Source organism: Beta vulgaris, chromosome 6 (genome assembly GCF_026745355.1).
Source record: "Beta vulgaris subsp. vulgaris cultivar EL10 chromosome 6, EL10.2, whole genome shotgun sequence".
Classification (NCBI taxonomy): Eukaryota; Viridiplantae; Streptophyta; class Magnoliopsida; order Caryophyllales; family Amaranthaceae; genus Beta; species Beta vulgaris.
In genome coordinates this window covers 9,820,879-9,834,411 of record NC_079207.1, presented here as the reverse complement: position 1 = coordinate 9,834,411, position 13,533 = coordinate 9,820,879, and the positions used below count along the sequence as shown (strand labels likewise).

Genomic DNA, 13,533 nt, shown 5'->3' with positions numbered 1-13,533 from the left:
AATGCACCTCTATTACTATATTAGTACAAGAAATTTCTTTAAAACACCACTGCAAGTGAGTGAACTCTTGAGAGAATCCTATATCAATTCATGCCTCCTAATATTGATGCACAACATGAGTATTTGATGCGCAGCTGGTTGAAGATGAACTTGGATGTGATAGTACATTATATATATTAGATATACTCCCTCCGATTTTTATTAATTTATTCGTTTCTTTTGCACAAAGTTTTAGGAGAAATAATATTGTGGAACATAGAAGGAAATAGAAACTATTATTTATGTTAAAATTGAATGTATGTGATGAAAAGTTAGTGGTTCCATTTCAAAAATAGAAACAAAAGAAATAAGTAAACTAATAAGGGATATTCCAAAAAAGAATACGAGTAAACTAATAAAGATCGGAGGTAGTACAACATATTTGTTTGGCCATATCTTCATCTTCCATATGACCTGTTTCTTCAAAACAATTGGCAGATTGGCGATCCACTAATTTGGCTACAAAATTACAATTTACGCACAGAAAGTTTGTACAATTCTTCCAAAACCTTAAAACTCTATCCCCCTAAAGTACATATACTGATTCTCATACTAAAACACGCAATCAAAATCTGAGCCCAAAATCCTAAATTTATGACTTAAATACAGGGGCCTTCAATCCCTAATCCCTGTAATCGGTGCAGCAAAATATTAGTGACGGGCATACAAAAGGAAGCTTCATGCCTTCGGTCTCTGCTTCCAAGCTCACTGTATTCGAACGGTCATTATGTACACCATATTTGTTAGCTGACAACTACTTGTTCAATAGTCGATAAGAAGAAACTTCTCATAAGCTGTTCCATTGAGTGTCTTATTGACATCGTCCCAGTTCTTCACATGGTCGTTCAAAGGACCTTTGTGTATCTTTACTTGCCGGGTTGTTAGATTCGTATGTGGTATGCCAAGGAAATCTTGAACATCCACTAGTTTCTGCAAATAATGGAAGGAACAAAAAACATTTGAGAAGAGGCAAGAGAAGTTTGAAAATCTCCAACTGGTCATAAAGTTTTAGTGGAACAACAAAACCAAAAACAGGGCAGTACAAAAAATGCAAATGATTATGGCTCGTTTGGTAGGGGTAATAAATTGTGGCAGTGGTGATTTGCTTGCATATTATAACAAACATAAATGTTTCACCAATGAGGAATTTCATGTCATGTAATGGATCAGAACTTGTAGGTATTTATGTGAAGAAAATCTCTTTTTATTCTAACATTTCATTTCCATCCATCACCACTTTCAAAGTGATACTGAGTGGCAATGGAATTTATGGAGAAAAACACATGCATGACCCTTATTATATTAATTCATTGTCATTACCATAATTTATTACCGACATATCGGAGTGCATATTATTGCATTCATTTGAGTTTCACCACCAATAGATAAAAAAGATTCTGTTTAGTTCTTACAGTGTAGTTCTTGATAAGATCTTCATAGTATATAGTTATATGCTGAGTGCTGTTAAAGTAGGCCAAAGCCTGGGCCATTGTGAGCTCTGTGTCCTTCAGAGCTGAGATTAATGATGTTGAATTGATGAGAGGCTTGTATTTTGCGAGAGTATCAGCCTACGAATAAACCAGCTGCAAATGAGAGCACTTACAGAATTTTACTCAGAAACACTGAAAAAAAATGAACGAACAAGCTTAAAACCTCTTCTAGAGAATGCACATGAGACTTGTGAGTTCCATTTAATATCTTAGCGTGACGGTCAAAGGAATTTGCAAGCACTGAAATCAACCGGCGCAGCAGATTTCTTCGGAAGAGAAATATAGCAGACACGCCCCTTCTCTTGAAATACTCAGCTATCTCTTTGGGGTAGTCCATCAGCCCCTAAAATTTAAGAGGCAATCCAAGTGAAGTGTCATGAACCAGTTAGCTCAAAATTAAATATATTTTCAAGAAACTTAACACGACGCATAGTTCACATCCAGCCAAGGCACAGATGAATTGTACATCAAAGCAACATTATACTTCTTTAATAGACTAAAAAGAACGCTTCTAGATAGACGATATAGTCAGTTTCCTCTTTCTCTGTGCCCTTGGGGAATGCTTCATTCATCGGAGCTGGAAAGTAGAAAAGTGAGGTACAAGCTTCCCTTTTTCCCTTTAGTTAACAACTTTTGCTTCTCTACCTCGATTCTTGACACCATGCTGGCATTCTCGTGATTCACAGGAAAGGAAAAGGATTTATCCTTTGTTGCATCTAATTCATCCAGTGTGAGCACAAAAATATGCAAGAAGCCAAGATCACACACGAAGCTAGCTTCTTAGCCTGGATTTTGGCAATTTGCAGATCTCTATCATCTATGTTCTAAATGGATCGTAAGAGTATTTTCTACATAGACTGAAAATTAGACCACCAAATAGATATCAGACAATAAACATATCATCAATTCAAATCTCCCAATGCCCAAGGGGTAAGCCTAAGTCTGCTAGTTATTTCAGAGGTGCTGTTTACGGTAAACCCTTGATCAAAGTAGATGAAGTTTACTGAGATGCTCCACTTCACTGTAAGCCTCACCAAAAAAATGCTTAGTTACAACGAGTGCAAACATTTGCCAAAAGATTCACTTTGAAGGAGGTCAATGGTAGCTTCACCTGCAAGAGTATTCACAGAGGACACAATACATTCTGTTCTTTGATGTTTCTCTCACTTTCTCCCCCCCCCCCAAAAAAGCCCCCTTCTATGACCTTTCAACCCGTGATACAAATCCACAATACAGGAAAACAATGAATCTCAGAAGATGTTTGATCACTACTGGTTCTAGAAACTTAAAGCCAAGAGTTTGCTATGCAAGACAGCAAGACCACAAATCTTACTTTGTGATGAAGGAAAGCTAGAAGATCAATAACCGAATGGGTACCCTATAAGATCGATCACTATAGTTAAATGTCTTAGCATGTATTCCAACTCAAAATGCTTATTGATTCAATTCTCAAGTCATAATATTTTAAAGTTTTAACAATTGAATGGCAAGCACTTAGATCCATGACCAGGAAATGTCTAGTTCGTAATCGATATTTGATTGTATATCCAACAATAAGTTAGTATTATAAGATTATAAACGTTGCACATTGAATCACAAATGTTGGATATGAAAACTAAAGTATCATGTATTGAAAAGGTGATACTTTAGTTTCAATATACTACAATAGTGAAACAATTACAACAATTGTCAACAATATACAAAAAGTTGTAAACAAAATATGTTCATATAAGTCATGGACCACTTGACAGCCTTCATCCACAGCCTGCTTCTACAAGGATAACAGAAAAAGTAACCGCCATCAGGCAATCAACACACAATAAGAATGAGTTTCACATTTACCTGGTTCAACATCCACTTGAAGCCAACAGCAGCAGAGCATTCATTCTTGGAGGCACTAGTGAACCAGTCCAAATTGTAGACTCTATCAAGAGTCCTGATTATAGAGGAGATATTATCTCTCCTATCCTTGGTAGAGAATATCTCACCATTGGAGCTGACATTCATATGACTATTTAAGAGTGTCTCAAACCATCCACTCCCTGATCTCTGCATCGATATTATAACAAAGAACTGTACAGGATTTCCGGCACATTCAGCCCTAAAACACAAGGAAATCTCGATTCAAAATCAAAGTCAAGAGCACACGAAAAATCATTGATTTGAAATAAGTCCAACATCACCTGCTAAATGTTTCAGGCTGTGGGTAATGCAGGTATAGATTTTTCAAATGGTTGGTATCAGAAATATTTTCTAGTCTCCCAATAACTTCAATACTAGACTTGGTTTGGGTGCTTATCTGTTTAAGACAAACTGAACAAATATATACTCCACATACAGTAGCAATCACTAGCATTATCATCCTCAGTATCATGGAAGACATCTTTGGAAGCTTAAGAACGAAAGTATCCTGCAAGACACGAAGTACACATCTTACTGCAACAGGCATCATTATACTGCTGATTTAATTGCATCTGCAGTTATTATCTGCACTTAAATACAAAATGCAGTTTCTAGGATAGAGTAGAAATTGCATAAGTACAGCGAAGAAGAAGATCATCTGTCCAAAGTCCAAATAATCGAAGTTTTGTCACAAGGAGAGAAACAATCAAGAATGTGGATAAGATAAGCTCATGCAAAGAGCAAATGCAGAGTATAAACTGCATGAGTTTGCAGTGAAGAAGATCAATCTGGCTAAGACAAACGATATACTGTCATAAGAGAGCAAAATGTGGACAAGGTAAGCTCATGCAAAGAGCAAATGCAGATTAAGTTGACATGGTGGTCCTAATTATGGAGCACTTTCAACCTAAAAAGCATTTTGTTAAAAACATGGTGCCTGAAATTAGCAATTCCATATTTCCATTAATCAAAAACACTTGTTTCAATAAGAACTTATAAAATCCAAGCATATAAAGAGAGGAGGTAATTGCATTATACCAGGAGACCAGAACACAGACATCAGGAAAAAGAAAGAACAAAGAACCCAGATTACAGAACTTTACCATTAACTAAATTGCATCAAATCCACATCTGTTACACAAGAAGAGCAATTCCATCAATCAATTTCTTCTTTTCTCCCCCACTCACCCTTTTATCTTTTTGGGAATATTAATTTCTCACCAACTTTATAGCTGCTAATTACAAGCCTTAACTCATCTATTGCCTATAATAGAGAAAATCTGTTGATGATAAAGACAACAAAGCAACTTTTTCCCATCAAATCCCAAATACACACAATTCTTGAGGAAGAATCCTATAGTCAAAATAAGAATATAGATACTAAAAAAGAACAAAAATGTCAAAATCTTACAACTACCCACTAGATTATTTGGACATGAAACACTAACAAATTAAAGAAAAAAACCCAGCAAAAAAAAAAGGTGATACCTTGTAGAACGAACTGAAAGTCTCAACCATTTTCTGGACAAATGGAGCAGAAATGGGTAAAAAAAACCCAGTTGTCGGATTTTAAGTGGGGTTTAGAGTTTCTGTGTTAATGTTTAAGATTAAACTAAACCCCAACTCAAGATGAACAACAACAACAACCATCAACAGCAAAAGCGGGATTAACGGGCAGAAAGTTGTGGCCTTTTTTCTCCTTTTTCAGTTTTTCTCTCACCTCCCTTGCTAAGTTCTTCCTGACCCCTAGCTTGTGTTTTTGGTGCCATTTTCTTTTCTTTTGAAAATAACTTTTTTTGGGCAAAGTCTATTAAAATATACTTGTTTTTTGGAGCAACATTTTGAGTTGGACAATGATGTTTGATTTTTTCAGATGGCATCGTTACGTTGTCTACGAGGTAAAGATGCCCGTGTTTTTGACCGTTGACTTTTAGTTTTCATATTAGTTTGGGCCTTTGGGGGTACGAATAGTGTAGATAATAATATATTTGAAAACTTCTCCACAATTGTCATATATCATGATTTCATAGTGAAATCATGATATACTTCCTCCGTTTCTTTTTACTTGCAACGGTTTGACTTTTACACTATTCACCAACTTTACTTAGTTTACATTTGGTGATTTGTAGTTAAGGAAAAACATATTCATGTGGGATCTTATTAGATTCGTCTAAATGTATATTTTCCGAATATATACTTTTTATAATTTTTATTTATCGGTAATTAAACTTATTGATGGTTGAAAATATGCATTGGCAAGCGTGAAAGTCAAACTGTTGCAAGTAAAAAGAAACAGATGAAGTATGACAATTGTGGAGAAGTTTTCAAATATATTATTATCTACACTATTCGTGTTTTTAATTGTTACACTTTATTTTAGAGAAAAATAGAAAATTTTGCAAAAAGCAGCAAAGAAATACAACCAAAGAATATTTGGTTTTCGAAAATGAAAAAGAAGCATTAGAATATTGAGGAGAGAGAAAAATAAGGTAGGTGGAATGATTTTGGGTGGATTATTAAAATAGGTGATGCAATATTGTAATATACTCCTTATATTTTATTTATCTTTCTCACTTGAAATCTTGACACTATTCATACTTAGAGATAATTTTCTCAATTTTTTCAATTTATGAGAAAAAATATAGCCATGTAGAGTCTTATTTGATTTGAGTCAATTAGTACTTTATTAATATTCAGTCGTTATAATTTTTACTAATATATAAGAAAGATATTTAAGTTTAAAGATATGCATTGGAAGACGCGCATAGGAAAGTAAGAGAGATAATAAAACAGATGGAGTGTGAGGTAGAAAAGTATAAAAAGATGATGTAATAAGTTATCATATAAGTGTAACAATTAAATAAAAACGTCCAAAAAAAAAGAGTAATAATTAAAAAAGTAGAGGTAGTATGTATCATCTCCCTCAACTCTCAAGTGTTGACATTATAAAATCCATTGTCATAGGATCTGAACTCACAAGACCACAATGTTATCTAAAAAGAGTGTGTCTTGCGTGTAACATATTACATCATCATGTATTGCATAACTTGCTTAATGACATAGACTCCAATAAAAATGACATGGATGGACTATACATATAATGACATGAATCTCATGTTATTCTGTCATTTATTTCATTTGAATTTTTTTACAAAAGAAGTGATGGTTTATTGGTTGTTACACCAAAATTATAGTGTAACAATTACACCCAAAAATTTGTGATCTAAAATATATGAAACTCTTACCAATAAGCTAATATTCTAATGATGCTCATTTACTCTGAGAAAATTTATTAATGAATTCATTACAAAACTTTTACGTTACAAAATCAGAGAAAGTAAGATAAACCTAACAGTAATATTGGGATTCTATATGCTATACAATGAACTACTTACAAGTCACATACTGGGGCAATGCATGCTTGAGCATTTCATTTCAATCAGCAATTCCAAACCCACAATACAACCTTAAGTATCGAAGGTAGATATTGTTGAAACCCATTGAAAGTCCACTTGTGAGTGTCCCACATTGGAGAAAGAGGAGAGAATAAATTACTTTATAAGATGAGGAGTTACTCCTCCTATCACCAATTGGTTTTAGGATGGAACCTCCTAACTTGTAAGTGGGCTAAACTCTTCTCTTCCTTATCGGGTTACCCAGGCCCATTTTCATATAATCTTAAAAATTAACATGGTATCAGAGCCCAGGTTGCGGGTCTCGTCTAAAAACTGGGTATTTGATCGCTACTGGATAAGGATTTACCTCAACATGATGTCCAGCCCCTAAGAGGATCATCACCTCGTCCTTGCTCACGAACATCGTGAGGCACCTTGACCCTCAGCACATAGAGCAAAAAACCGACATACTTAATTGTTACTATTTTGAACCACCAAACTTCCCAATTGATTAAAACTTTTCGATGGCCACAACCAACCACTGATAACAACTTTAACAAATCGATAACAACGCACTTCTTTTATTCGAAGCTTGAACACATTTTTTATGAAAAAACCTGACTTAACTGTTTGGAAACTCCAACAGCCCGGGGGGGGGGGGAGGGGAAGCCCGACACTAACAGGGGGGAAGGGGGTAAGGGAGCCCGACACTAACTGGGGGAGAGGGGGGAAAAGCCCAAAACTACCACAAACTAACTACGGGACTGTGCTTACAAGACATGAGGACGGGGGCGGGGACGGGAACCTTCGATGCAATCAAACCTACAACGACGGGGGTAGAACAGACTGACCAACACAACACCCTAGGAACACAAACTGATCCCAAAATGCTACACTACGAAAACCACGATCACGGGAAGACCTAAAACGCTAAACTACCGAAACCACAAACAGCGGAGGGGGATACCAACCCGCGACGACGACCTGAAAATCAAACTCAAGCGGTCAAACACCACCTAACAAGGGATGGGGGGATGGGGAACCAAACCAAAAAAGGGACTAGGGGCGGGGAAGAAGAGGAGTAAGGGGGGATACCTGCTACCAGACAGAGTAGCAGGGGCCTAGAGCCGACAAAAACCACCGACGAAGGCCCTCACTTCAACGCAGAAAACCGACGCACAAAAAACCAACGTAAAACAAACTAAGACAGAGTACTCTAGTCTCTACCTACGCTATAGTACTGAAGATAGGCTCGTCGGCTACAAGAAGAGCGGCCGACCAGCAAGCCCGGTGGGGTGGTTGGGCCGCTGTTAGGGTTTTTGTTTGGCTGCTAGGGTTTTCGTGGGGCGAGAGAGTTTTTGAACCTGGGTTTTAGCTTTCGAGCTTCAAAAGTTATGTTAGGAGGAAGTTACATCTGGAAAGTTTGACTTGGGTTCCCTGATTAAGGGGAAAAGGGAGATGCAATGTGACAATTATTATCTATAGGTTAAACAAAAATGGGGTCTAAGATATTGGCAGGATAAGAATTGTATCCCCAAGGGGATGAAGTTGGAGTGGGCCTAATGAGAGCTCTCACGCGATAAGGAAATTGTTTTGAGGATTGGAAGAGGGAGTGTGTTGTGCTCCCTTGTAGGATAGAATAACCCGAGGTGTGGAGCGAGTCCACTACAAAAGAAAATTGGTCTTTAGCGATGGAACACATTTGTCTCTAAATTGACCAAATTCGTTGCGATATGTGCTTAGCGACAGATTTAGAGATGGAACCCATCCGTCGTTAAAAACCTCGTCTCTAATTCGGGTTAGGGACGGAAATTCATAAAATGCGTCTCTAAAATTTAGAGAGGATTCCGAATTCCGTTTCTAAATTTAGAGAGGGAATTTGGGAATTCGTCCCTTATTAAATTCATTGAAAATAAAAAAAGGAAATTAGCAACTAAAAATAGTTGCTAATTTCATTGCACGACATCAAGTTAAGCTGATTAACTTTAGTCTCCTATTGTTAGCTGTTTGGTTCAACTAGATCCCATTACCGATTGGAATCTCACTCAGGTTAACCCGGTCTCGCTTTGCAGGGGTAAGGGGTAAGGGGAATCTCTAGTCGCAAGAATTGTTGTTGGTAGGAATCGAACTTGTGACCTCCAAGTCACAAGAAGAAACTTCAACCAACTACACCAAGTACTACTTGTATACCTCTATGTATGAAATTCATAATAATTAGAAGAAATATTAAAAACGGATCTAGAAAATCTGTCTCTAATTTAGAGACTTGAATTTCGTCTCTAAATTGCGTTATAAAAATATGGACTTGACTAAAATTAAAGATGTTAAAATTCGTCCCTAAATTAAAGACGGATTAAAAAATCCGGCTCTAAATTAGATCTAACTTTCCAACACTTTAGAGGAATTTTAAATCCGTCTCTAATTAAGAGACAAATTTCAAAATCCGTTCCTAAATTAGAGATGAATTTTGTAATCGTCCCTAAATCCGGATGGATGTTAAAATCCGTCTCTAATTTAGGGATGGATTTAAAACTTCCGTCTTTAAATTAGCAACGAATTAAGAAATTCCGTCTCTAAATTAGAACTAACTTTTTAAAAAAAATCTAGGAGAAAGTACCACAACACTTTAGGGACGAATTTTTAAATCCGTCATAAATTCAGGGAGGAATTTTAAAATCCGTCTCTAAATTAGAGATGGATTTAAAAATTCCGTCTCTAAATTAGCTTTGACTTTCTTTGAATTAGTCTAGGAGAAATTGTCCCAACACTTTAAAGACGGATTTTAAAATCCGTATCTAAATTGGGGACAGATTTTAAAACCTGTCTCTAAATTAGGGATGGATTTCAAAATTCCGTCTCTAAATTTATTTAGAGACGGATTTTAAAATTTTCATCTCGAAATTAAAGACGGATATAAATCTATTTTTTAAATTCGTCGCTATATGAATTTTTTTTGTAGTTGTCTACCACATTTCGAAAATACCTCCACTGATGTGCAAAATAATCTCTATGATATATCATGTAGACAACGGATTCTCGGTGTTGAAAATAGTTGCATTGTTTTTTTTTTTTTATTATAAATTATTAGCTATGAACCAAGTTAAACTTGGTATAGTGGAATAGAGAACCTTTCAACCTCAAGATTGAAGTGCTTGTTTGATTGAATGTAAGAAGTATAAATTTCTTGAAAGTTTATTTTCCCATGTAATTGTATTTCATAGGAGTTGCTAAATGTTGTTTGGTGATTCATGGGAAATGAATGTTCCCATGGGAATTTCCACTTACGTAGGTTCTCCTAGGTAAGTAATTTCCTCCATTTTATGGGAAGTGGAACTTCCTAAGAATTTCTACTTCCCATGAATTTGTCAACCAAACAACATCAAAAAATTCCAATTCCTAAAAATTCTAACTTCCCATATTAAACAATGTCAACAAAACAATGTTAACTTGGATCGGGTTCACTTGCGAGAGAGCATGAGGCTAGAGGCCTGGTAAGACCCTTTATCTTACTTATCAAAAAAAAAATTGTAAATGATACAAAATGTACTCTGAATAACACTTATTACTTAATATAGGATATTAATCGTCAATATAAATCCACCACAATGTTATGAACAAAAAGAGGTTCAGAAAATCAGAATAGATAAGAAAAAATTTCTATGATTAAGAACTTCTTAAGTAGGATATACCGTAATAATTTTGGGAGATAATACCTTAATTATGAGTCTTTTGTGTCTTGATAGCTTAATAAATCTTTTTTTTTTGTTGAAGGTACTCCTTTGATTCTATTTTTTTAATAATAAATTTCATACATCATTCACTTTTTTCCACTGAAAAAGTCAAATATCAAAAATTTACTTCCATTTTTCCTATTTTATTTGCGAGTGTCGATCAATTTTATTACGATTTCCGTCACCTATTTTCTGTTTCTTTCTCTTTAAATTCCTTTGGAACTCGATGTTTTGCCAGCAAATACATTGCGAAAAATTAGCAACAATCCAACTCACTTTACATACATAATACAGACTGTTGGAGTTAAGGCTTGGAAAAGCCTTGGCTCTTTTTTGCTTGTCCCACATTGCTTGTGGGAGGGAATTTCTTCATGTTTATATATTTCCTCCCTCCTTCCATCTATTGAGTTGTGACTAGAGATGCTTTTGTGGTTAGATGATATGTTTGGTTTGGGCTTGCTATCACACACGTGCGTCGCCCGGACCGGGTCATGGGCCTTGGGCCAGGGGCCTTGGGGACTTAACTTAACTAAAGTTTTGGACCCGGGAGCTATGCGTGTGTGGCTATGGAATTCTGAACGTTTTGACCGTTACATATTCATGGCAATCCCTAATTATCCGCCCATTATTATTCTGTCTTGATTGTTGCCCGTTTTTGGCCTGATTTTTCCCTATAAAATCAGTGCCTTCTGTTCAGTCAAACACACACAAAAACAAACACTCTTCTCTCTTCCCTTCTCTTCTCTATTCCTGGGTTTTCGTGCTATTCTCTAAAGCTCAGTTTGCTAGTGGTGGCATTCTTAGCTGCTGTGTAAACCTTGGGAGCATTCCGGCCAAGATCGATAACCACCATTGTCGGGCCGTAATTGCTTTCAAGTCAGTGATCTCCTATCACGGCACAGCCTTGAAAGTTATCTATTTCTGCCTTTGCGAAACTCTTGTTCCAACAATTTGAAAGCAATTACAATATTTGCAATGGCAGAAAGTTCAACCAAATCAATGGCTCATCTGTCCAAACTTGAGTCCCTTGATGGAAATAACTACAAACGCTGGGCTCAGAAACTTCTTATGTTTTTCGAGCAACTGGATATTGACTATGTCCTGTTCAATGACTGTCCCACTGCCATTACGGCTTCTGCTGATTCATCTTCTCCTTCTGCTGCTGTCATTAAGCAGAATGAGGATAAAATTCTGAAATATGAAAAAGATAATAAAACAGTTCGTTTCCATCTCCTTAATCTGATGACTAATAATTTGTTTGATTTGTTTATGGTTCATAAGTCATCTAAACTGATTTGGGAGGCCCTTGAGAAAAAATATGGGGCTGATGATGCTGGGAAACAGAAATATGTTGTAGGAAAGTGGCTGTCTTTCCAAATGGTTGATGACAAACCTGTCATGGACCAAGTTCATGTCTACGAGAATTTATGTGCTGATGTTCTAAATGAGGACATGAAAATCTGTGAGGTTTTCCAGGCTAATGTTCTGCTGGAAAAATTTCCTCCTTCCTGGAGGGAGTTCCGTAACAATCTGAAGCATAGGAAAGAGTTCCTGTCTCTTCAGGAACTGATCAGCCATATGAGGATTGAAGAGGCCAACCGATCAAAGATAATCAGGACTCGGCTCTTGTCAATGTTTCCAAAGCTAATCTGGTGGAATCTGTTGCTGCGCCAAGTTCTGATAAGTTCAAGGGTAAGGGCAAGAAGGTATTCAACAAGGGTAAGAAGCAAGGAAAAGTGAACAAACCAAGTGGTAAGATTCAAAAGAGGACCTTTGTGTGCTATGTGTGTGGAAAGCCTGATCATAAGGCTTACCAATGTCCTCAACGCCAAGGTTCTGTCCAAAAAGAAACTCCTCAAGCTAACCTTGCTGTTTCGGATGATGTTATTGCTGCTGTGGTGTTGAAGCAAATCTGGTCGAAAATCGTTCTGACTGGATTCTGGACACCGGGGCTTCAAGGCATTTCTGTTCGAACAAGGAGCTGCTCCATGACTTCCAGGATGCAACAGAAGGTGAGTGCGTCTACATGGGGAATGCAGCAACTGCTGGAGTGCTTGGACATGGAAAGGTCACTCTAAAACTTACCTCTGGAAAAACCCTCTCCCTTTCAAATGTCTTGTATGTTCCTACTATGCGTCGTAACCTAGTGTCTGGTGCCTTGTTAAACAAAGCTGGTTTGAAAATTGTTTTTGAGGCTGACAAGGTTGTAATGACTCGTGGGGGAATTTGTGGGGAAAGGGTATCTGAGTGGGGGTTTGTTTATTTTAAATGTTGCTTCTTCTGTATCTGCTATTAATAAAACTGTTTGTGGTTCTGCTTATATTGCTGAGTCTTTAAATTTATGGCATGGTAGATTAGGACATGTGAATGTTGCTTCTATTAAGAGACTAAGGACCTTAGAATTGATTCCTAATCTGTCCTCAACCGAGTTTTCTAAGTGTCCTGTTTGTGTTGAAGCAAAATTTACAAGAAACCTTGCAAAACCGTGACTCAAAGGACCACCCAACTTCTAGAATTGGTTCATACAGACTTAGCTGACTTTCAGAACACTAGAAGTAGAGGAGGAAAATTCTGGTATATTTCCTTTGTTGATGATTACTCGAGGTTCACTAAGTTATACCTTCTTAAGACCAAAAGTGAGGCAGGGGAAGCTTTTTTGAAGTATAAGGCCGAGGTAGAAAACCAACTTGATAGGAAAATCAAGAGGGTTAGGTCTGATAGGGGTAGAGAATATGAGAACTTCTCTTGGAATGACCATTGTGAGAAATTGGGAATCATTCATGAACTTAGTGCTCCTTATGTACCCCAACAAAATGGTATAGCTGAAAGGAAAAATAGGTCCTTGAAAAATATGATGAATGCTATGCTTGTAAGTTCTGGGTTGCCTGATGAAATGTGGGGGGAAGCTGTTCTTTCAGCTTGTCATGTTCTTAACCGAGTTCCTCACAAAAAGTTAGATAAGACCCCTTATGAGCT

The 13,533-nt window shown here is 36.8% G+C and overlaps 1 protein-coding gene across 2 annotated transcripts; it reads right to left on the bottom strand.

The window, feature by feature from the left end:
• Positions 1 to 366: 366 nt before the first annotated feature.
• Positions 367 to 5,254, bottom strand: LOC104895569 (uncharacterized). 2 transcript variants are annotated; one of them, XM_010682117.4, is made up of 6 exons: positions 4,920 to 5,254; positions 3,713 to 3,939; positions 3,372 to 3,630; positions 1,693 to 1,872; positions 1,452 to 1,607; positions 367 to 969 (listed from the first exon to the last, which is right to left on the bottom strand). In XM_010682117.4, exons 1-6 carry the CDS (start codon positions 4,947 to 4,949, stop codon positions 802 to 804), a joined length of 1,020 nt encoding a protein of 339 aa, XP_010680419.2. In that variant the 5' UTR covers positions 4,950 to 5,254; the 3' UTR covers positions 367 to 801. The 2 variants fall into 2 exon arrangements, with proteins under 2 accessions (XP_010680419.2, XP_010680420.2); XM_010682118.4 differs by lacking the exon at positions 4,920 to 5,254 and adding an exon at positions 4,535 to 4,557.
• Positions 5,255 to 13,533: the final 8,279 nt, after the last annotated feature.

Bases quoted from the DNA above. Each gene is read 5' to 3' on its own strand.
- LOC104895569 (XM_010682117.4), bottom strand. From the start codon at position 4,949: ATGGTTGAGACTTTCAGTTCGTTCTACAAG. The intron at 1,608-1,692 runs GTTTTAAGCTTG...GTTTATTCGTAG, and splicing joins ATGTGCATTCTCTAGAAGAG to GCTGATACTCTCGCAAAATA. The intron at 970-1,451 runs GTAAGAACTAAA...CATTATTTGCAG, and splicing joins ATCTTATCAAGAACTACACT to AAACTAGTGGATGTTCAAGA.